Source organism: Pogona vitticeps, chromosome 1, assembly GCF_051106095.1.
Source record: "Pogona vitticeps strain Pit_001003342236 chromosome 1, PviZW2.1, whole genome shotgun sequence".
In the NCBI taxonomy this organism is placed as follows: domain Eukaryota; kingdom Metazoa; phylum Chordata; class Lepidosauria; order Squamata; family Agamidae; genus Pogona; species Pogona vitticeps.
Genome location: NC_135783.1, coordinates 249,700,522 through 249,724,765, shown reverse-complemented (window position 1 = coordinate 249,724,765; position 24,244 = coordinate 249,700,522). Strand labels below are relative to the sequence as shown.

The 24,244-nt window shown below is 41.2% G+C and overlaps 2 protein-coding genes and 1 long non-coding RNA gene across 3 annotated transcripts in view; 1 reads left to right on the top strand and 2 right to left on the bottom strand.

Annotated features, from left to right (window-relative positions):
• PGGHG (protein-glucosylgalactosylhydroxylysine glucosidase) overlaps positions 1–6,647 on the bottom strand; it is a 36,405-nt gene extending 29,758 nt beyond the window's left edge. The window contains exon 1 of the mRNA XM_072985555.2: positions 6,121–6,647. The gene's annotated coding sequence lies outside the window, so the exon portion shown is untranslated. The remainder of the gene's footprint in view (positions 1–6,120) is intronic.
• Positions 1,992–18,410, top strand: LOC110086200 (veficolin-1). The gene is made up of 9 exons (XM_072985557.2): positions 1,992–2,065; positions 6,597–6,786; positions 9,496–9,633; positions 12,098–12,160; positions 13,268–13,312; positions 13,846–13,979; positions 15,032–15,161; positions 16,299–16,433; positions 18,109–18,410. The coding sequence occupies exons 1-9, from the start codon at positions 2,036–2,038 to the stop codon at positions 18,357–18,359; spliced, it is 1,116 nt and encodes a 371-aa protein (XP_072841658.2). The 5' UTR covers positions 1,992–2,035; the 3' UTR covers positions 18,360–18,410.
• LOC144586031 (uncharacterized) lies at positions 18,108–23,526 on the bottom strand. Its single transcript, XR_013540715.1, has 2 exons — positions 19,946–23,526; positions 18,108–19,659 (listed from the first exon to the last, which is right to left on the bottom strand). It is a non-coding gene; the product is annotated as an uncharacterized LOC144586031 (long non-coding RNA).
• Positions 23,527–24,244: the final 718 nt, after the last annotated feature.

Here is a 24,244-nt window from a genome sequence, read left to right as displayed (position 1 = left end):
GATATCAAGTTGATTTGATAGTGAGAATTTGAGAGGGTTCCCACCTCCAAAATGTACCATTATTTATAATCATAACAAACTCTACTAGAGCCAGATATTCAGGGGTCCAGGGGATATTCAGGGGTCCAATTGGTGATATACCTCACCTTGTAGTACTGCATTATCCATGTGTTTACAAATTACTTTTAGGCACACAAATGTTACAGATCTTGTCTCATTCCCCTGCCATCTCCTTTGGTCCCCAGACTTCTTTTCAAGTTGCAAAAGAACCAGCATACAAACCCCCAAAGGGAATGGAAAATTCATATGGTTATATGCATGTTTCTGTGTCTCCTTTCCTGTTTCCTAACCGCACTCTCTCTCCTTTGTTTCTGTCTCAGATTTCCCCATGTATCACAAAAAAAGAAGTGTCCACCAGGAGGAGGAGAGAGAAGTTTGGTGGTTTTGAAAGCAGACCCAGCTCAGGGTGTGACAAGGAGCATGACATCATGGGAAAAAGGATGATGAAATGCTGGGTAGGGAAAGACAGGATTGATCCAGGGAATTGGTTTGGATGGACCTGAATGAGAAGTAGGGCTCATCTATACACCTTTTGGTGCGGGCTGGTGTTGTCTAAATAGGCTGCTTGAGGTTGGGTGGAGATGTGATATGTCATTTGGTGTGATCCTCACATCCAAATGGCATATGGATCTCAAGAAACCCTGTTTGAATGCTTCCTCTGTTCCATGGCAGAGGGGCAGAAGAAGTGAATTCCTTTCTACTCCAGACAAGCTATGTGGCTTGAATTGATGCCGTTTCAAACTGTGGTTCCATACTGTAGTCATTTTTCCTCCATTCTAATGCAGAGTGTTCTAAATCGAGTTTCCACAAACCCCTCCATTCCTCCTCCCACCCTCCCACCCCGCTCTAATAATAATAACCTTAGAACTGCAGAGCTGGAAGAGACTTTATGGATCATCAAGTCCAGCCCCTTTCAAGGTGGCACAGTGAGGAATCAAGCTCCCAACCTCTGGCTTCCCAGCCAGAGACCTAAACCACTAGGCTATCCAGCTTCTCTCTTGATAATCAGCCGGGCGATGCCTGAGCAGCTCCCCAGCTCCACTGGCTGGGCAAGCTTTTTCTTGTACTGCTTTCAGCAAGCCGAGTTTCCTCATCAGCTGTAGACCAAGACCAGGCATTGAGGAGAGCTGCCAAGATTATGGGGAAAGGAATATGAAAGGAAAGTCTTCGAAGTGCAAAACAATGCAACAAGAGAGCCATCATCACCACCCCGTGGCGAAATGGCAGAATGCATAGACTATGAAGGAAAGTGAGGGTACATAGAGGCCAGGTTTCCTTACAGTTGATGTCAGAGAATTTCCAGTTGTGCACACCCGGTAGGAACCTGGATTATTCAGAACAAAGAAATAGGCTGCAAAAAAATAACCCAGTTCACAATCGAGGGACAATAACTCTAAATAGCTCTTTAGTAGAAGGCAAGTGGGGAGAATCCATTCGAATCAATAGTAAAGCTGCCTAGATTCTAGATGCATTAACCTAATAAGAATCAATCAGCAATGGAACCACCTTTAGCAGAAGCAAACCAGACATCGGGATGAGCTCTCAGATAATAAAAGCTCCAGCAGCTGTACATGGAAGTGGGTTTGCTGGCTTACGTAAGTGTGGCTTAAGCAATACATGCAGCAGAACTGATTTCCCATTTCACTGTTTTTCTGCCCTGTACGAGTCCTAGAAGGTTATCTGAGTGGGGCTGGGGGAAGGTTTCCTCCCCACTCTTAAGTCTTTAACACTGCAGCACAAATATCCCCTTTGCTTCAAAGTGACAAATATCCCCTTTGCTTTCAGTGGAAAGCAAAGGCATCGAAGCTGTCATTAAAGTCTGTGAGTTTTGTAATGTGTACCGTAAGCAGAAGCACTCTTGAACTGTACAAAGTCTGTTGCCACGTGTAAGGAAAATGAGCACTTTTTGGGGTCTTGTTTTCACAGGCTGAATGCTGTGTTAACTGAAGGTATAGTGAGAGCTTTGTTGCCTGAAATGAGCCTCCTGTCTCCCTCAATGAAACTGGTAAGTTCAGTTGTATGTAAAAGAAACATTTTTTTGAGACAGATCAAGGTGGTACATGTGCCTTCTTAAAAAAACCAAACATCGCAATTTCTGTCTCTTGAAACTTCCAGGAGTGGAATTTCTGTTTTTTTCCTGTGATTGACAACATTATTTTGGGGAGAGTAAGGTAAAGATAAAGGTTCCCCTTGACAATTTTTGTCCATTCATGTCTGACTCTAGGGGGCGGTGCTCATCCCCGTTTCCAAGCCATAGAGCCAGCGTTTTGTCCAAAGACAATCTTACATGGTCACATGGCCAGTGCGACTTAGACACGGAACGCTGTTACCTTCCCACCGAGGTGGTCCCTATTTATCTACTTGCATTTGCATGCTTTCGAACCGCTAGGTTGGCAGGAGCTGGGACAAGCGACGGGCGCTCACTCCATCGCGTGGATGCGATCTTACGACTGCTTGGTCTTCTGACCCTGCAGCACAGGCTTCTGCGGTTTAGCCCGCAGCGCCACCATGTCCCTTTGGGGAGAGTATAGGGACACAAACACAGCAAGTGGGCTACATGGAGCTTATGGGCATCTTGTCATGGGTATCTCTGCCCCTTCAGATGTAGCTGAACTCTTCTGCCATCAGTTAAGCTGGTGGTGAGTGGTAGGAGTAATAGTTTGTCAGCATCTGAAAGGTCACATGTTTTGTAGCCTGCATGTACTAGGCATACATGGGTGATGGGCATTCAGATGATGTTGGATATGATGTGTTAACTCCTTCCTTACACTGCAATATTTAGAGAAGGAGACAACACCTCCACTTCCACTTGTGATATGACAAGGTGTGGATGGGCTTCCTGTTCATTGGCCCTCCCTGTATTCACATTTGTGGCAGGAAATGGGTGGTGCCTGCTATTCCATTTTGACCTCTGCCAAACAATTGTGCATACTGTATCCCCACAGACAAAACCCATGCCTATAACAGGATTTCATGGGCCTGCAATACCCACTCAACAACATGAAAACAAAGGCTGATAGATGGGTCACCTGAAAAAGACTGACGGATAGAGTCTATATGCCTGTCATCAGTGGGCAAAATCCTCTTCTGTAAATTAAGATACATAGGCATTAAGCTGCACAGCAATTTTTCAGAAATAAAATATTTCTGATATGCACCCCACCACCACAAAAGTCCTGATACTCCCAGGTAATCCCTTTTGTCATGTAGACCACGGATCTTTAATTTCTGACACAAGATGACTTTCCCAGCAGGGGATAGTCTTTCGAAATTAAACACTTCCTCTCCAGTCCTGCAGCTCAAAACATCTTGCCTGTGATTAAAAAGATTCCATGGGACTTTTTGGGGGGGGAGGGGATAATTTTTTTATTTCTAAAAAGTCACCATGACTATTAACGTCATAAGCCTTATGTGATGTAGCTGCACGAACAGGATTTCTGCCAGAGAATATTTTCTTGGTGTGTTTTTTCTCCTCATCCATCTCTTTGTTGTTACCAGCATACATTCTGGGCAGTCTTTGTGCCACAATTCTGGAAGGAGGCAGAACAAGTGTAAAAAGTGGTTGTAGGAAAGTACTGAACACAGTTCCTCAGTGGTGGTGGTGAGGGAGAGGTGCAGAATTCTTGACTACCGTGAATCTTGGGTTTTAGTTTTAAAATAATCCCTTTTCTTTCCAGAGGACTGTTCACTACCTATTTTGAACAGGCATGGATTAATTTATCTTTCAACATCTGAACTTCTGTATATTCTCTATCTGTAAAACCCTTGAAAGGGTCACCATAAGTCAGAATTGACTTGATGGCACATATTTATTATTAATAATACATAAATACATAATATCCAACAGCAACTGCCCATGGGACATGAAAATGGAAATCCCTGTCTTTGAGTTTGTCTGCATTATATCTACCCTGTTTCCCTGAAAATAAGACCTAACCTGAAAATAAGACCTAGTGCGATTTTTCAGGATGCTCATAATATAAGCCCTGCTCCAAAAACAAGACCCAGTGAAGTGAAACCCCGCCCTCCACCATTGTGCAGCAACCAGAAGATGACATGACTGTATAAAATAAAACATCCCCTGAAAATAAGCCCGAATGAGTTTTTTGGAGCAAGAATTAATATAAGATCCCATCTTATTTTCAGGGAAAGTTTTTCATGGTAGTTATTCATGTATTCATGTAATCACACAGCAGCTGAAATAGTCAAATGTTCATGCTGACAACAGTTCTGTTTATTTTCCTTCCTCTTCTACTTGTTTTCTTCACTGTGGAGCTATTACTCCACATCCTGTGTGCAAATCTGAACTCATGAACCGTTGCAAAGAAAGTGAATTAAAGAAAGAAGTCATTCCGATTTCACCATTCTGTGATTATTACTTGATGTACTGAAGAATGACTTATGGCTAATACAAAGCTGGAGCATTTATTCATCAAAGCCAGTAGAAATTATAATATCTTAGGCCCAGATAGAGGGAAAGGGAGTGGAAGTTTTAATTTCTTTTTCATTGGGCCCTACGGGTAAATGGCTATTCCAAGAATGAAATCACAAGAGCCATCAAACCAAGAAAACAACACCAAACTTAAGAGGAAAAACAACGACCCACAAATAAAGTATTTCTGCCATACATCAAATGGGTCACATGGGGACCACATGGGGAAACTTTTAAAAAAACACAACCTACAAACAGTATTCAGCCCCACTACAATAATACAACAAACGTTACAGTCAGCAAAGGACAAAAGGGACCACTGCAGGAGTATACCGGATACCTTGCAGTTGTGGCCAGGTATATAGTGGAACCACAAAACGCAGCATCCACACCAGAATCAAAGAACATGAGAGACACTGCAAACTGAAACAACTGGAAAAATCGGCAGTAGCTGAACATGCCCTAAAACAAGCTTGACATGAAATTCTATTTCAAAATAGTGAAATACTGGACAACACCAGCAATCATTATGTTAGACTGCACAGGGAAGCCATTGAAATCCACAAACACCAGCAGAGCTTCAACAAAAAAGAAGAAAGTCTAAAACTCAACAAAGCCAGACTTCCAGCACTGAAAAATACAGCCTGCAAAAGGTCAACAAACTCTACCCAGCCACAAGGACCAGTGATCACTGCACACAAAAGACCAGCTAACGACACCCATCAATCACAGTGACAGATAATCTCTCCCCCTTATCACAACAATACACCCACAACAGAAAAACATGCTGATTACCATAATCACCCAATCTCCAGAAAAAAACAAAAGCTGATCTCACAGGTATAAATATTCAACTATCCAACAAACTGCACCAGAGCACAGACAGAGTTCTGACTCCTGTCCTCTGAAGATACTGGCCACAGAGACTGGTGAAACATTAGGAAGAACAACCTTAAGAACATGGCCAACAGCCCGGAAAACCCACAACAACCATTCTTTTTCATTGTTGATAATGTATCAGCAGTGCTTTGAAAGGCCCTTTCAAAGCATTGCTGATGTACCGTGTAAGTTAGAAACAATTAAAAGAAAATGGAACCCTTCCTTTCCCTCCTCCTCCACAGGTGAGTGAGAGGGAAGATTTCCCTTTCTCTATATCATTAAACAACTTAAATAAGGTATGGAGGAAGAGATAGGAGGGCTTTTTGTTTGATTTTCCTTTCCCTTTGAAGGGAAAGAAGATCAGCCTAGATTGTGCTAAGCAGGTTTACTTAAAGTATGGTGTGGTTGATCTTTTCACGTGGAATTGTTGGTGGAACAGAATATGGTGTCTAAAATGTAATATATTAATTCATTGCACTTTTGTTTTGCGTTATATTACCAAATAACTTTCAACTTTTAGAAAAAGTTTGCTATATACTTTTAAGTTTAATTATTACAATGCATAATAATTGCTTATTTCCTTTTAAAACCTATTTATATGAAATAATGAGCATCAAATTTGACTGCAAGGAGAAGTACAGAGAATATATATTAAAAATAATTATAACCATGTGCAGTCAAGTCAGTTCTGACTTATGGTGACCCTTTTCAGGGTTTTCTAAGTAGAGAATACTCAGAAGTTTTCTTACCATTCCTTTCTTCTGGGGGCAGCTCTGGAACTATGCAGCCTGCCCAAGGCCACACAGGCTGGCTATTATCCATGGAGGCACAGTGGGGAATTGAACTCCCAACCTTTGGCTTCACAGTCAAATATCTAAATTACTGAGCTGTGTAGCCTGAGATAACTGGAGCTCTCACCATAGGGCCCATGTGTCTGTAAGAGAAAAATGTCATAGCTATCTTATCATTATGTGTCAAATACAAGGAAAGTGTCATGAAGTAAACATTGTTTGGCAGGAAGAAATCCTTTCTGAGGCGGATTTCACAATCTGGGGATTTCAGGTATTGCTCTGTAAGCATACCTTAGTTTTTAATAAAATAAAAGAACATAAAACTATGCCAATTCTTCTGAAAGGAGGCATTGCAAAATGAAGTATTCCATAGCTCAGTGGTTTTATCCCCCATAGCAAGGACTTTAGTTATTTCCTCATTTCCTTATTTACAGAACTATTGGGTTTCACCATCTGTGTTTACAAAAGACCCATCAGTCGTCCTTGGGAGAGACATCCTGAAGGTAGCCGAGTCCATCCTGCAAGACAACATGGTTATCAGAATTGGCTTCTGCTTGGCTCTGATATTCCTGGCCATGGAGGGAGGAAGCTTTGGAGAGGAGACTGGAGGGAGCTGCTGTGAACGTGAGTGTAAAATGGGAGTGAGAGCGATGTGTAACTGAATTTAATACAAGAAGGGACTCCTCTGCTTTTTGTGTATGAGCAAAAGGGCACCTGATACTTTTTCCAAAGCAGCTGCTACAATATCATGAAACTGTGTGCCTACCTCCTCAAAAATCAAGTGAGGGCAAAACAGGTTTTTTTAGATTGCATCTGACAGATCATGCAACACATGTATATTCAATGTGCCCCTTACGCTTGGCTATGGGATTTGTAGTTCAATAGCAGCTGGGAGATTGCATATGCCACCCCCTTGCTGCAATGCATCTGAAGGACTTACAGTTTGTCCGTGAATAAAAGGGATACAGACTGTGATATTGCCGCCTGTCCTCTACCTCCTTTCTTATAACCATGCCTAAAGAAGCAGACGTTACACCCAAATATTCTAATAAAACTGGTTTATTGTTTAACATGTCTTCAAATTTTGAGTCTTGTTTATCTTCGTCCAAATTCAACAATAAATCTTAAGTCTTAACATTATTAAAACTGGGTAACGCTCCATGATATGACAACAGGGAATAACTGGTAACATCATGGGACCACTTGGGTTTAGCACCTATCATCTCTGGCGTATCACCTGCCCACTTCAATTTTGTGGATTGAACGTTGGACCTTCTTGGTGCTCCCCCGTTGAGGTCTGAAGGGGCTGGGCCCACGAGATTTCTCCGGACTCACTATACCTCTCTGCCTTTCTCTTCCCTGTTCTTCCCTCTTTACCCACACTTTATGCTCTTTGCTTTCCCTCCTCAGTTTCCCCCCAGTAAGGTCGCTTTCTATACATCTCTTGTCTCCATTCCCTTTCAGCGTACTCACGGGGTACTTTGAATTACACCCACTCTCCTGTCCAAGGGACTTCTTGGATCAACACTACAAGCCCCTCTTTTTCCTCCTCTTTCTTTTCTCGTCCCCAACATGCTTCTTCCTCACCCCCTCCTTCTTCCATCTTTTTATCTTCCTCTTTTCCCACCTGATTAGCACCCCCTTCAATCTCTTCCTTTATTTCTAATTTCCTTAATTCCCTTTCTATAACTCCCATCTCTTGTTTGCTGTCCTTGTTTGAGAGTTGGGCAGTGCACTCTTCTGATCATGGCTGAGGTGACTCTTCACCTCACACATATGTGGGATATTTTTGAATGTAGATAGTGAAGGTGCTGGCACAGACAATTAAACTAAATTTTTTTTTTGAGAATTGGTTTAAAATCTAAAGAGAGAAATGGCTTGACAGTCCTCAGAAACAGGAGAATCTTCTTGATGGTCCAGGCTGTTCAATAGTGGATCGCCTCAATAAATGGTTGGTCCATCCTTCCCTGAAGATTTTTTGAAACAAATTGGATGGATGTCTCTTGGGGATGATTTAGCTGAGATTTTGTGCAATGGCAGGGGATCAAACTAGATGTTACCCCTTCCAGCTCTACAATTCTGTTATTCTGTAAGAAATTGTGTTCATTGAAAGGAATTACATGGTATGCAGCAGCTTTTATTATTATTGTTAATTCCTGTTATCTGGTATAGCACTATATCAGATAGCAGGAATTTTTTTAAAATGGATGGGGTGTTCACATATGCAGAATTGATGCCAATGAATCGATTCCACATCTGCCCTAAAATAAACAGACCTTTGGCAGAGGAACAGAAAAACTTGCTCCCCTGGTACAGTGCCCCATGTGTGCATGTCTTGTGTGTACATTAAAATTCAGTCTTTTTTTTAAAAAAAGGAGTATCCAATAAAACAGTGGGTTTTATTGTCAGTGAAGAAAGGTTCTGGGTACCGTATTTCAGCTTTGTGGAATGTGAGCTGCTTCAGGCTTCTTCTTCATCTGTGTGTGTTTTAAATACAGTTAGATTCATACTTGTAGTTTTAGAGAAGAGGTAGCTGTGTTAGTCTGTGCTAGCCTATCTGGGAAAAAACAAAACAGAAACAAAAAAAAACAAAGAAGAGAAAAAAACATTCTTAAAAAAGTAACTGCTGCCTTTTAATGTGAACTTTCATGGACAAGTCCATTGAATGAATTTTCATCTGCTGTCACATACATATGCTGTTTAAGGATATAGTATAGGGCTTGTTGTGGCTCCCTGTTAGAACTGGAACCAGCCATTTTCATATTGGGGCAAGCAGTGTAAAACGCACCCCCTCCCAATATATTTCACAATTTGTGATGTGAAAATAATGCAATAAGTAATTACAGCACTGAACATCTTGGCAGCATCTCCCATGCTCCACAGGAGTCAGTTAGAAAAACAAATCAAAATGCATATGCCTAGTTTAGCGAACCATTATAAGCTGATCCTCTGTATGGTCCAGCCCTCAAATGTCATTGCCAATGATGTGGTTAGACATCCAGGCTAGAGACCTGAGGTTTGAGAGGAGAGGCCTGGTCTACCCATATGATCCAAACAGTGGGCAGACCTGCCTCCACTTCCTCACTGGAGGATGGTACAGTACACCAACCACCTTTCTTCTGCTTTCCCTTGGCAGCCTTATGCACTATCCTGCCAACAATCACCGTAAGAGGCCGAGTCTCCTGCCATCTTGTCCTACGGTGGCAGACCAATCCTTCCTAGCATCTTAGGCCTAAGCCATGGCTTAGCATGGGCTCACTGACCCTTCAATAAAATTGTCTGCATTGTATGGTTTGTCATACAGTTTTTGTTTGTGCTGTTTTCTTATTTCAGAGTTGAAGGGCTTATCGCATTGTGGAGCAGATAAGGTCTTTCTCCAGGGCCAGGCAGGGATACCAGGAATGCCGGGTGTGCCAGGAACAAATGGGTTACCGGGGGCTAAGGGTGAGCCAGGCCTTCAGGGCCCCCCAGGTAAGAGAGTGTCAATCTTTCCTCTGCTGAAGACCTGGTGCCTGACAGCTCTAGAAGCTTATTTGCTTCGCTTTGTAATGATACCAGGAACCAGGACTGATACAGGATCCTTCCAGCACTGCAGTATAATTGCTTTTGAGAAGTCGCCTACAATCAGAATTGCTGTGAGGCTTCCACAGACATACACGGGGCAAGATATAACTGACCTTTTGACCCCCACTTTTTTCTCTACTACCCTTCAGAGAGGATCTGGTTTTTTATAGAAAAAGAAAAAAATAAAGTATGGTGTGATAAATCACAATTTCATTTCATTTCATTTCATTTCATTTATTTGATTTATATCCCGCCCATCTGGTATATTTATACCACTCTGAGCGGCAATAAGACAAGATGCACTAGGCCCATTGAACTGAGGGGGGGGGGGATTTAGGGAGTCACCTCTTCCAGAGGTTCCACTGATTCAAATGGGCCTACTCTAACTGTGACTTACTATGTTAAAGTAAGATTCAACTAGAGCACACCCATTGAATCAATGGGTCATACAGAGGGGTTGATGCACCAAACTGCCACTGATTCAATGGGCCTACTCTAGTGCAATTTGCTATGCTAAGCCAGTGGTTCTTAACGTGGGCGATAATGCCCCCCAGGGGGCGATTTCATTTTTCAGGGGGGCGGTAGAATGAAAAGGGGCGGCGTGGGGGTGCTAGAGCAGAAGGGGGGCGGTAGGGGGGCACTGGAGCAAGCCAAACCTGTGAAGATGGCTGCAGCCTTTTTACATGTGCATGAATATATATTTTCCTCCAATCTTAATTTAGTTTCAGAGTTTTCGTCTTGAAATTTTTAGTTCCTGCATTGCGGTTTGTTTCATGCCCTTTTTATATTTCTTTTTGCGTCTAAAAATTCACTTGCAACTAAATCATAAAATGTTACTTTTGGGGGGCATTTCATTTTCTTGCAATTGAATTTTGTTTTCAGGGGTCATTGGATTTAAGTGTCATAAATAAATAAATAAATAAATAAATAAATAAATAAATAAATAAATAAATAAATAAATAAATAAATAAATAAATAAATAAATAAGAAAGCTATCATCACTGCGGGGAGGGGGGCGATGATAACTTCCTCAATGGCTCAAGGGGGCGTTTCTTTCAAAAAGGTTAAGAACCACTGTGCTAAGCAATAGAATTTGGGCTCTTTCCTGTAAAACAGAGAACAAAGATGATATCTACTTTTTAAGGCTGCTTCTACCCTACCTTGAACTGAAATTTTCTCTCTGCTTGGGTCCAATACGAAAAGTGAGCAAGGCAGAGGGAAAAAAAATACAGTTTAAAACAGCAATTGCTTCTTGCTTTAAGGCAGGTCAGGGAGCCTTTGGGGGTGCTTCCTTGTTTCTGCTGCATTATTTTGGTTACAGAGAAACAGCAGAACAGCTCTCTGGAGCCTTGGGGTACATTAGAAAAAAAAATTATTTGACTGCTTAAAAATCTTGATTGCCAGAGCAGGAACTTTTCACCCATCCCCGAGTTTGTAAATTAGCTTATTTGATTTATGATTAGTCATTGCAGGGAGAGTACAAGCTTTGTTTGTCAGTATGACTGCTCAGACATGAACGTCTGCCCAAATCACATCTCTGGAACATCAGCACACTTAATCTTCAAATAACAGGCTATCTACAATGAATGTTTTGGCCCTTGTAAAACATGCAAGAAGGAGTATGTTGCTAGTTATGAGAAGAAGCTTGGAACTGAGTCAATTCCACTTGCCCTCCGTATCAACAATCTCTCTTATTATTTTGTTTAAATTATACATCAAGGCTAAAAGAGGGGAATTCCCCATGTTTGCCCAGAAAAACCTTCGGCCGTCACAGACCAAAGTCCTTCCACAATTTTGCTTCATCAGAATTACACTATTACCTCATAACAGCTGGATGGTGCAGGCTGCTGAGGAAGTGAAAAGCATTCTCTGCCCCCACCTCCAAATGTTTGGTAAGAGGGAATTGTTCAAAGGACACAATGTTCATTTGCCTGTGTTTCTGTTCCAGAAGATCAGAAGCTTGCTTGTTACATATTTTCTAATGAGCAACTTGTGTGTGAACAAAGTAATTAGGTGGAGCCGGCTATACCCCATTACGCTCTGGTAACATCTCCGAGAAAGGGAGAGGATATTATTCCATTACATGAGATGTTATTGCTTATGTAGGATAACCTGGGTGCCAGACAATGCTGGCAAGGGGAGGATCCATTTTATTCACTCACTTAAGTCCATGTCACATACATTGGGATATCAGGCTAATGGGCTTGAGCTGAAATGGAGTTGTGATACCAAAACTAAGCTCCCCTCCCTCAGCATTGTCTCATGCTCTGCTCTCCAGTTCTCCCTACATTTCATTAACACACTGCATGACTGCAAAAGTCTGTTTTTAGAGATGTTTTAAGTTTTCCGTGAATGATTTTTTTCTCTGTAGGTATGAAAGGTGATCCTGGGGCAGTGGGGAAGGCTGGACCCAAGGGTGATAAAGGAGACAAAGGTAATGCCATCTGTATGTCCAGTGAGGACATGGAGACATAGATGCAAGAGTGGGATCACGGGGAATCCAGGCCCTCAAAAATACCTACCTACCTACCTACCTACCTACCTACCTACCTACCTACCTACCTACCTACCTACCTACCTACCTACCTACCTACCTACCTACCTACCTACCTACCTACCTACCTACCTACCTACCGCCCCATTAGTACAACACACTATTCTGGGCAATTAACAATAAATAAAAACAAACAAACAAGCAAAGGTGAAACAGTGAAAATCACACAGATGAAATCAAATCATAAAAAAGATAAAGCCTGGATGGTGCAACATTTCATAATAAATTGGTGGGAACAGGGCAAAATTCATGTGAGGCTGTAATCGAAAGCCCGTTCAAGGAACAGCATCTTCAGCAACTTCTTAAAGGTAGGCAGGAAGGGGGCCAGGCATAGCTCAACCAGGAGTTGGTTCCAGAGAATTGGTGCTACCACCGAAAAGGCCCAACTTTAGTTGATATTTTCCTGGTCTCATTCAGCATGGTTACCTGGAGGAGCATTGCCTGGGAGGATATGGTGGTATGGGTACATGATACTGGGGAATGGCTCTCCACCAAGTAACAAGGTCCCAAACGTTGAAGAGCTTTATAGGTGAGCACCACAACCTTGAACTTGACCTGGGACCTCAAAGAATGGAGAGATGTGATAAAATTTGCTCACACCTGCCTCCATTCTGGACCTGATGTTGTGTCTGGGTCAACTTCAAGGGAAGCCCCACCTAGAGAGTATTACAATAGTCAACTCTGGAGATCACCTGCACATGGACCAGCATCCTGCGGGACCCCTGTTCTTGGTAGGGGTCCAGTTGGGCAATATTCTTCTCATGCTTTGGGCTATCTGATCTCTCTGTAAAACCAAGACCAGACGGTGAGAACCAATATCTTTTCTACCACCTTGCTATTTGCAGTGGTGGGGTGAGGGAATATACTTGTTGTTTTTTTAACTGCAATTTTGTATATGGAGCCTCTAAGACAGCTCTCATGTTTTCCATTTTGCTGGGGCACCATGTTGGTCCATCTCACCAGATGTTCATTTTTATTTCTCAACAGGAGAAGCATGTGGTGTGGAGAGTCTTGCCAGCTGTCAGACTCAAGGTATGCTTCTTCGGTTGCCTTGGTTGTTTAGTTAGGCTCACATTCCCCTGAAATCCAGTGTAAGGTAGTTGCAAATATAGATAACGGGGAAAGCCATTTACAGGGGGGAAATGACCTTCATTAAAAATGAGTATTCCGTGCTTTTGCTCCTCTTTATTTTAAATAAAAATAATTGTTCAAGGCCAGCAGCTTTTACATCTCAGCCTTTTTTTTGCCAACAAGAAATAGTAAATCGTGCTGTATATGAAAGAAACCAAAGAGTTCCTTGATGCCATTCCAGAGTCAGGCCATTCCACTGTTCAGTAATCCAGTCCACAGGTCATATATCTGTAGGCCAGTTCAGTCCAAATGCCCACACACCTTCTCTCCGGTGTACCCTTGTGCCCTCAAAGTAGGACCTGATTAACATTAATCATTATGTTTTCCCCAAAGTTAAGGGAAGGGGTCGCAGAGAAAAACATTTCGTTTCCAGAATGGAGATCGTTTTAACTAACCTATAAGTTTCTTGCTGAATATACTTTTTTTCCCCCTAGAGGCAGGAGCCAGAGACTGCAAAGAACTCCTGGAACGTGGAGAGACACTGAGCGGCTGGTACACAATCTACCCGACCACAGGCAAAACAATGGTGGTCTTCTGTGACATGGAGATCGATGGAGGGGGCTGGCTGGTGAGCCTTAGCAAAATGGTGCCAAACAGATGAAGTTTGGCAGTGCAGACAGGCCCAAAATCTGCTATAACTATGGAAGGGGAAACAAGCATATTGCTATTTCCCAAAAGTAAACTCGGTACATTGTGACTGAAATGACTCCACTGGACTGATGATTATGGGGTCTACTAGGGAGGAGATGTGCACATTTATGTTTTGCAAGCCTTTGTGTCTGAGATCATGTCCAATAAAGGAAGTCACATGTGCAGCCCCTGCAGATGATACCAGCAAGAATTTGTCTTGTTTTTCACACCTGGAGTCAATGTGACACACAGGGCAGGATTATTTCCTCCATCCTCTAATTTATCATAAAGAAGTTTGTGAGACTGGTGGATTGTCTTGGGCAGCTCATCAAATGAACTTCATGGTTCACTGGAGATCTGAACCCACATCTCTCCACAGTCTAGGCCACCACTGTTACTTTTCCTTTCTCTTTCTCTTTCTCTCATCCTTCTTCTGGTAGTGATCATGGTGCCTCTTGATATACTGTATCAAGAAACCTCTTTGGAGCCAGAGCTTGAAAAAGTTGCATTTGTAGTAGTAGTAGTAGTAGTAGTAGTAGTAGTAATAATAATAATAATAATAATAATAATAATAATAATAATAATAATAATAATAATAATAATAATAATAATAATAATAATAATAATAATAATAATAATAATAATAATAATAATAATAATAATAATAATAATATAACCATAGTACTGCAGAGCTGGAAGGGATCCTATAGATCATTGAGTCCAGACCCTGTCAACTAGGCTCAGTGTGGAACTGAACTCCCAACCTCTGGGTCTGCAGTCTGGTGTCTAAACTCTTGAGGTATCCAGCAGTTACAGCTACCAGTCCTCCGGCCAACATGGGCAAAGAAGTAGCCATTCCAAGCTTTGTTCAGAGCCCACTAAATAAGTCAGCCTGAGTGAATCTACCCAGCAATCTTCTTGATTAGGAAACTGGCTTACCTTAAACTGGCTGAAATATGGTTGATGACGCTTCTCTCTTTCTCCATCCAGGTCTTCCAGAGGCGACAAGATGGATCAGTGGATTTCTACCGTGACTGGAAGTCCTACAAAAATGGTTTTGGAAACAAGGCATCAGAATTTTGGCTGGGCAATGATAAAATCCACCTTCTCACAAACTCTGGTAATCTAGTGCTTCCTCTTCTGCCTGTTTCTGGTAGAACAGTATCATCAGGTACTGAAGAGCAAAATGGAGTTTTCTAAGCCCTCACAGAGAATGGCATGGCTTCCTGGAGTGGTTCTCAGAACCTTACCTTCACCCATAGAATTTATAGTGAAAATGACAGAATCTATGGCCAGAAACAGACATTTGAATGGCCTGCCATTGGACATGAAAGCACATGGATACTGTAGAAGAGTGACAGAGGCAGTCTTTCCTTATTTGAAAAATCACAGGCTTCAAAGAAGTCCTGTACTTAAATCCTGAAAACCAGTCACCAGATGTAAACTAATTTGCATAATTTCAGAGGTGAAATAATCCCGTGCTGTGTCACTCAGATGGCCATGTTAGTTAAGAATTTCCCTCTTCCATGTTTCTAGCTTAGCATGTACATTTTAGACCTATATTAGAAATTGGCCTATTTTAGAATAGATCAAATGTTGTTAAGATTACTGTATTGGAAAAATCAGTATTGTTTTAATATACTGTGGCAAATGAACATGTAGTCCTCCAGGTATGGTTGTCATTACTGCAACTTCCTGTGCTGACTAGAGCTGATGGGAGATGAAATCCAGCAATATCTGGAAGGCCATACATTTCCCAATCCTGTTTTAAAAGAATCCTCTTCCTCTAATATAGTCACACAATAACCTGTGAAGATAGGATTGTATTCTGCTCACAGTTGTCCATAAGACTGACCTTCTGTGAAATTAATTGTTCAGACAAGTGATTAAATTTTGAAGTGTTATTTGAGGGTCAAATTGGATATTAAATGGATTATTTACTTTCTGTAATTTTTTAATCCTCCAACAACTTAAGCAGATGTATGCTTAAGTAATAAAACATATAGATTAAGACCATGGTTACCTCCCAGTTACCAATAGCAAAATGACAAACTGTAATGCAAAGTGTAGACATGAGTGAATGCATGCACTAGGATGCACAGACATATTTCATCCCTTAAAGTGTGCCTTCTCCATACCCTTCCTCACATCTTTATGCTGAAATGGCCCATCATCCCACCACGGTCATGTAGGAGAAGAGGTTCAATCCAAGGGTTTCTCTCATCAGCAATGCCCACCCTCTGGTATCTCTCATCAGGAACACAGCAGCTGCGGATTGACGTGATGGACTTCAATGACTCAAGAACATACGCTAAATATACGAGTTTCAGAATCTCAAGCGAGAAAGAAAACTACACACTGGCAGTGGGTTCCTATGTTGATGGTGACATGGGTGAGTAAGTCAGAGAATTGCTCTTTCATTTGGGCATCTCTTTCAGGTGTCCTTTAAGAAAGCATAAAAAATCTTGCTGGATGAGATGAACTCCTGCCTAGTGCTTTTGCTGGTTTCCAAAGGCACCTGTCCTCCTGTGCCCTGAGGCAGGACAGGAAGGTCGCCGCCATTTCTTACAGTTTACTGTATCCTGAGCATTTAATTAACAGAGCTTTACAGCTTTTGACTGTGGGGAGTCCAGGCTGCATCTGAAGCATGGAAGATGTATGCAATTTTAGAGCAACTGCCTGCCATTTAACTGCCACTGAGGTATCTTCCGTACATTTGTCTAACCTTGTAGTGGGGATGGGGACTTGCTGAAGGCTGCAGGAGTCCCCAGGCTTTCCCACACCAAACTCAATTTCTAAATATATCTAAAAGTGATCTATTGTGCCATCAAAACCTTCCAGGTTTTCCAGAAATAACCTTTTCTTCCAAGCTCAGAAAGTATCTTCCAATTACTTCATAAAAGTAAGAGGAGATGCATAATCTGTCCAAGTCTGTGTGTATGTTCAGAGAGCAGCACTCAGATTCTCAACAACTGTTGAACTTAAAACAAAACCTCATGGTGTGTTACAGTTGAGAAGCTCAAGATTTTGGTCATTCACTGCCACATCAAATCTGCAGTACTGGATTTTGTAATTGTACATTGTACGCAGAAATACTTCTTCTTGGCTGCAATCCAACAGTACCTGAAAGAGCATGTGGGGTTAAAAAAAGTTTTATGAATAAATACTCCCTGTGCATAATTCTTAATGTGTTTATTTTGATAATAATTTTCTAAAGCTATATAATGCTTGTATCCCGGCCCCCAAGCTATAAAACTCCATATCTCAGCCTGGGGCGATTTATAACCTCTAAATGTTCTGGATTGCAACCTACTGCCCTAATAGACAGCATCGCTAATGCTGAGGGAGGAAGGGACTGGTAGTCCAGCAACAGCTGGAGGCCCTCTAGTTGCCAACCCCTGTTTTAGCCTGTCCATGCAGGGAAGTATGCCCAAGCTCCTGGTGATACTTCATGCTCCGTTTGAACTTTTCCCAGTCACATGATAGCTTTCTTTGAAGTGACATGACCACAACTGGTCACAGCCTTCTTTCTAAATACACTTCTACTTTAGAATTATGTACTAATAAATGGATGATGTTTCCATTATGCTACTTTAGGGGAGATTGGCTCATCTGGCTCAGTATACTCTACCCTGGGGTGGACGATACATGGTCCAAGAGCCACAAGTAGCCCCAAACAATTTCCCTACTGCTTCCCATGTGCACCTGCATCACCATAGCAACAATAAAGAAATGCCATTTACCTTCTAAGAATGTCTTCTTAACAAAGCATTCCTCTTAAAAGTAGGCAGCACTTTTTCCACAAGGAGAGGGGCTCTGGGTGGGCTTCAGGGCTGGATGTCTGGCCCCTGGATAACTTTGGAAAGGGAGACTGTGTACCACGTTAGGCCCACGCCGCCTTTCAGTGCTTCCGAAGGGTCTTTCCCAGCCCTGCCTGCGGATGCCAGAAACGGAAGCTGTTGTTTTCTGCCTGCAAAACATGCCAGATATTTAGATGCGGTCTCTTGCTTTGTACTATAGCAGTGTAATAAGGAAACCCACTGTTTCTTTGCTCTTTCTCCTTTCAGGTGATTCTTTCACAGGACACCGAGGCTTCGCATTCTCCACACGGGACAGAGACAACGATGTCTATGAACCAGGAAGTTGCTCTGTGATGTACAAGGGTGGCTGGTGGTATAGTAGCTGCCATTCTTCCAATTTGAATGGCTTGTACCTCAAAGGCGAACATACCTCATACGCTAATGGCATCAACTGGGCTGCTGGAAAAGGGCACCATTATTCGTACAAATATGCAGATATGAAAATTAGACCTCAATAAGTGAGATATCTCTCTGTTCAGACTTTTTAATAAACTTATTCCATGCATTGACTTGCAGATGAATTTCCTTCTCAGTTTAGAGCATGACACATAAAACTTTCAACATGGGCACCTGAAAATCCTAAGTCCAGGCCATTAGCAGCCCCATGAGGTGTGGATGGAGATATCTGTGTCTGTCTGAGGATGACTGCATGTATATTTCTGCTATAGCTGTAACACTATGAAATGTAGCAAATGAGAATAAGGACGTTCTATCCCTTTTAGTTAATCTCCCTCGCAAACTGATTAATTGAATTAATTGACTAATTTTAATGAATTAAAATTTGTCTGTAGCCTCAGTGGCACTTCAGATACTGTATGGCAGACCTCAGACTCCATAGGAGTCATAGGGTTCTCCCAAAGTGGGGATCTCCACAAGAAAAGGAAAGCCATATGGTATTTAGTCCAGATTGTTGCAGCTGGTTTGGATGGGGCTGTGGAGAGTTAAGGTGCAACTAAACAGTGAAGGGAATGTGAATTAACTCTCATTCTCTTGCTATGCAGTCACACGGGGGTGAGTGGGAACATTCTGTTCTCTTCACCTTAAGTGGCCACGCAGGAATAGGAGGAAGAAAGCCTTTTCATTGCAGTTGTACCCGAAGTGCCTGTAGGTGGCGCAGTTCAAAGGAAGTGCCTTAAGAGGAAACAAGTGATTGATTCCTTGCGTAAGTCTGACCAGTCTTTCCTTTCCGCATCGGTTCACATGCTTTGAGCCAAAGTGGAAGGATTTCACTTTTAAGAATTAGAAAGCTCTCTGATGGTGGTGAACTACAAACTGGGGCTGTGGGACTCTGGACCTATTTACATTTCCTACTGAATCACATGATCAACAGGAAAAAAAATGTGAATCAGACCAACCGCCCCAAACCTGCAGGATTTCCTGCATTTTTTTTTCTTTTGGGGTCAAAGTCTTAGGTGCTTAATCTTCTCTCCTAGCCTTTGTCACAGTTGAACACACACAGACACACACACAGACACACACACACATGTATGTAAAAATAAACTTAATATAGAAACGAAGAGCAACAGAGACTACAAATTGAAATTTCTGGTCCTGTGGCCTGATTTTTTTGGGGGGGGGGAGGAGAAGAAGAGGCAGAGGCTGAGTGAACAGCTGTGTGGGGTGGAAGGAATGATGAAAAAAATCAGTAATGAAGAAAAAAGTAGAGCGTGCAGATGTCATACAATGCAATTTATTTGATTTTACCTGGTGCCGTTTTATACTGTTAGCTGCCTTGGTTGGATTCCCTGGGTTTTCCCCCTTTTTAAAAAAACAGATGTATTTAAAACAGATTCTTCAAAACAGCGCATGGGAAAAAACTCAATTCATCTTAACTAGTTTTGTTTGTCACAGGAAAATCTAAAATTCAAAGTTTTAAAGCATGGGCAGGTAATCTGATTTTCAAAAGCACGGAACTCGTATCCAGGAGCAGTAGAGATACATTGACTATACATTTCCCTGACTATCAGGTGTTTGGACCACCCAGAAGACACAGATGTCATAGTTGCTGCAGTCCTGAAAACACAATATGGAATAAGGCTAGAACCTGTTGTGCTTGAAGACTGCTATTAAAAGCACTTCCAGTAACAACTCCAATAAAAGTTGTAGAAGGTCCTTGTTCAGTTTCCCAGCAAGCAACCTCAGATATAGTGGCAAAGTTACCTGCGAAGAGATTTAAAGAAAAACTACCTGCTAGTGGAGTTCAACAGATCATAAAGCATATTTCTTCGGTTTCAGCCTCCCTTTCTCAAGCCTATGGTGCTAAATTGATTGAAGGAAGTGGGTGTGCATATACATTTGATACAGACAATATTCTCAATCACATTTATAAGGAAGAGTTGTACTCAAACCTGTTTTAGCAGAAAGAGGCATTACTTAATAAGTTAGATGTATATGAATGGTAACAAATCTGAGGTAAGCAAGAAGTTCATTCGCATCAGCTGTAAGCCTCTGGAATTAACTAAGTGAGGGATGCCTGCAGGAGTCTGGTATTTGCAATCTTTGGCTGGATAACCTCAACATCTTGACAGACATTTTACTAAGCTTCAACTGAGGGGAAAGTTCCATTGGTTAGCAACAATCCATGTCCACATCACTTTGCAAGCTTTGCCATGGTGCAAGCAGAAAGTGGGTTTCCTTCATGGAGAGCACTGATTACAACATGGTGACACCTGTCTCAGCAGTTTTTCTTCAGGTAGTCAAAGGCTGTCTCAATTGCTAAATCACAACTGAATCATGGTGCTCCCTTCTAAGGTCTGAATTTCCTGAATGACACCAAATTACCATAGCCAAATAAGGGAATGCAGGAATTCAAAGGACAGACAGACAATCAAGATGGTAGGAAGAGAATCTGGACAAACCAAATAGATACAGGATAAAGAAAAACTGAAGGTAAGCTATGGGAGTAGACCTAGAGGCTGAAGATACCAGCTGATGTGTTGCTATCATGGACTGTGAAGGTCACATGCTCAAATCTTATAAGCATGGGCCTGTCAAGAAAAAAACCTTCTGCTTATGACAGATGGACGGAGGGAAAACAGTGAGTTGATAGCATACACAAGGCTGAAATGTTAGCAAAAGGCAAGTGGAGGAAGGAAGATATACTATCTTGTGACATATGCCAATGACCAGGATGCTCTTTTTAATAACTTCCTCTACCCCTTGGAAAATAGTACTTTCAAAGCTGGTAGATTTCAGGAACTTTGTACTTGCGCCCCAATTTTCTAACCGTAAGGGAAACTTTTGCAGTTTGTGTATTTGACTGCAAGAACATTTCAACAATTATGAAAATGTAATTATAACAGTGGGATAAGAATCAAAGAGTTTTCCACCTAATATGTGGTTCTTAACAGTGGCCAAACAAATGATGAGTACGACAGCAGCTCCTGCTCATGCAACCCAGAAACTGGTGCTGAGAAGAATACTGCCTCTGAGACTAAAGATCATATACAAAGCCCCAAGTCTAGTAACCGCTGGAACATTTATCCTCCATAAATTGTAAAACCATCTTGGCTGATGGTCATCACTATATCCTGGAGCAGCCACCTCAACAGTCCAACAGACATGGATTAGTGATGACACTTATTATTTAGGCTCTCCATAAAGGACTAAAGCAGTGGTTCCCAGATGTCCTGGCCAGCATAGTCTGTGGTAAAGGTTTCTGGGAGTTTGAGCCCAAGAACATCTGGGGAACCACTGGACTCAAGTAAATCCAACTTTGACAAATGCAGGGGGGAGCCAAATGCAATAGATAAACAATTCCTCACTTACATATTCTCACCAGAACTGATTTGCTTACTGTATGAGCAAACAGGATGGGACAAAACAAAATTGTACCCACAATATCACACTCCCTAATGTTTAAATGGATTTTGATTTCCTTATTCTGGGAACAAGCAGGATAGTGCAAAACAAACACATTTGTACCCACAAAGAAAAGACACACTGATATAAGAGAAACACCAACTGCAGCATTTATTTCTGTACTGTAGTATGATTTCAATCTTAAAAAGCTTAGGTTGCAGGTTTCTGAAATTATTTTTTAAAAATATCTCTATAACACCCAGTAGCTGTAGGCAATTAACAAAACCAAATTCAATTCTTTCCTCTGAAATTCAAGAGAAAAAGATGTTCAGAATACATTCAGTGAATCAATGGTTAAAGGACCTTAATAAATATATGAAGTGAAAGTGATCATTGATTAGAAATGATCAAATGTCAAAAAATAGACAAGTATTTTTGAGGTATTAATTCAGCAGTTATATTAAAACCTTGTACAAAGCGTAGATTGTTTTTACTGCACTTAGGGAACCATGATCCATAGATACACACACGTGGTGTGACTGATGGTGAGGCACACAAAAAATCCTCATTCTTGGTTTCTTTATTAGATCATACTATGATGCAATCTAAAATGACTGCAGGTAGACAATATGTGGTCAGTTTGCAGGTCAATTGAAATATCTGAATGGTCAACCCTAATGAAAATAGCTATTAACCCCAGCATTTATTGAGCAAAACAATAACTTACTGTTCATTCACAACAAAAATGCAGTTGTCTTGTGATGGCTGCCCAGTCACCGGATGTTTGCAAGTCACTTTTCGTTCATTATGACTGTAGGGAGACAAGGGGAAATACATAAGTGAAAAGTCCTTTTCTATACAAAACTGCAACATTCAGGAGGTAGGAGGCAGGCAAATTTGTCACAGTCTTAATTATCTTAATTAGCACATATACAGTATACAGCTTCTCATATACATTTCTGATACAGTTAACAGCAAATAATGGTTCTTGAGGCAGGATATTTTAAACTCAAATGATTAGCAATCCTTTATAGCTTAGGATAAAAAATTTCTATCCACATTAAGCCTGAACATATTTTAGAAGCTATGTGTGTTTTAAGGGTGCAGGTCAACATGTTTGAATATAACCATCAATGTGCACAACGGCTATCAACAAAAAAATTGATTAATTCAGTTGAGGCCCGTAGCCTTCAAGACGTTTTGAACATTAACCCAAGTTCTGGCCATAGACTAGGGATTCTGGGAGATGAAGTTCAAGGAATGTGAAAGACCAAAGAAACATTAAAACCCAATTAAAAACATGGTTGTTCATTCAGGCCTTCCCTCCAGCCAACTCTTTTTTTTTCCTTTTTCTTTCTTTTCTTTTTCTTACTTTCCTATTTTTTTATTTTATTGTAGCTGTTACTGAATCAGCATGTATTTATCTGTGTTTTATTGTCTGTTTTTGTATGGAAGCCACCTAGAGTGGACTGGTAGCCCAGATAGGCGGGGTATAAATCAAATAAATAAATAAATAAATAAAATAAGTATCTGGTGGAAGCTGAGGTATGAGGCAAAACATGCAATTGCTATTCTGTCCAATTGCTTTGCAAGAAATAAATTTGCTATAGTGTTTGAGTACTTTTTGCAAAAAGCCACAGCTGTTGTGAGTGACCACAGGTGAGAAAAGTTAGATTTCTGGACTACAGTTGCTGTTACAACCCAACTAAGCAGGGGTATTCTGGGATTTGTAGATGAAAAAATGAATTTCTGCATCTCTGTGAGTGACATTGAGAGTCGGTGTGGTGTAGCTGATAGAGCGATGGACCAGAACCCAGGAGACCTGGGTTCAAATCCATGTTTGACCATGAAAACTCCTTAGGGAGTGGCAATTTTAAGGCTACTCCTTCAGTATCTTACATTTCTTGAAAATCCATAAATTGGGTGTAACCTAAGGGCAAATAACAACAACAATAAATGTGCGACATCATATTTGTAGTCTTGAGATTTAAAAATGTAGAGTGACCCAACAGCCTTTACATAATACACCCACACCCACAGAATCTACTGCACTAATTGACTTGCTTAAATGATTTCCTATGAGGAATAACACTTTCCAGTGTTGTTTTTATATATATATATAGGAAATCACTTAGCAAGTCAATTAGTGTGGTAAACACCCACAGAAAATAAGATACATAAATCAGATTTTTTAAATTTGCCATGCTACATGACATACCTACCATGTTTCCCTGAAAATAAGACAGGGTCTTACATTAACTTTTGGTCCCAAAAATGCATAGGGCTTATTTTCAGGGGATGTTTTATTTTTTTTTCATGTACAACAATCTACATTTATTCAAACACAGTTGTGTCATCTTTTAGTTGCTGCACAATGGTGGAGGGTGGCATTTCACTTAACTGGGCCTTATTTTGGGGATAGGACTTATATTATGAGCATCCTGAAAAATCATACTAGGACTTATTTTCAGGTTAGGACTTATTTTTGGGAAAACAGGGTATTAAGGGATATAAAGGCTACACGAACCCACGTGTGTCTTAA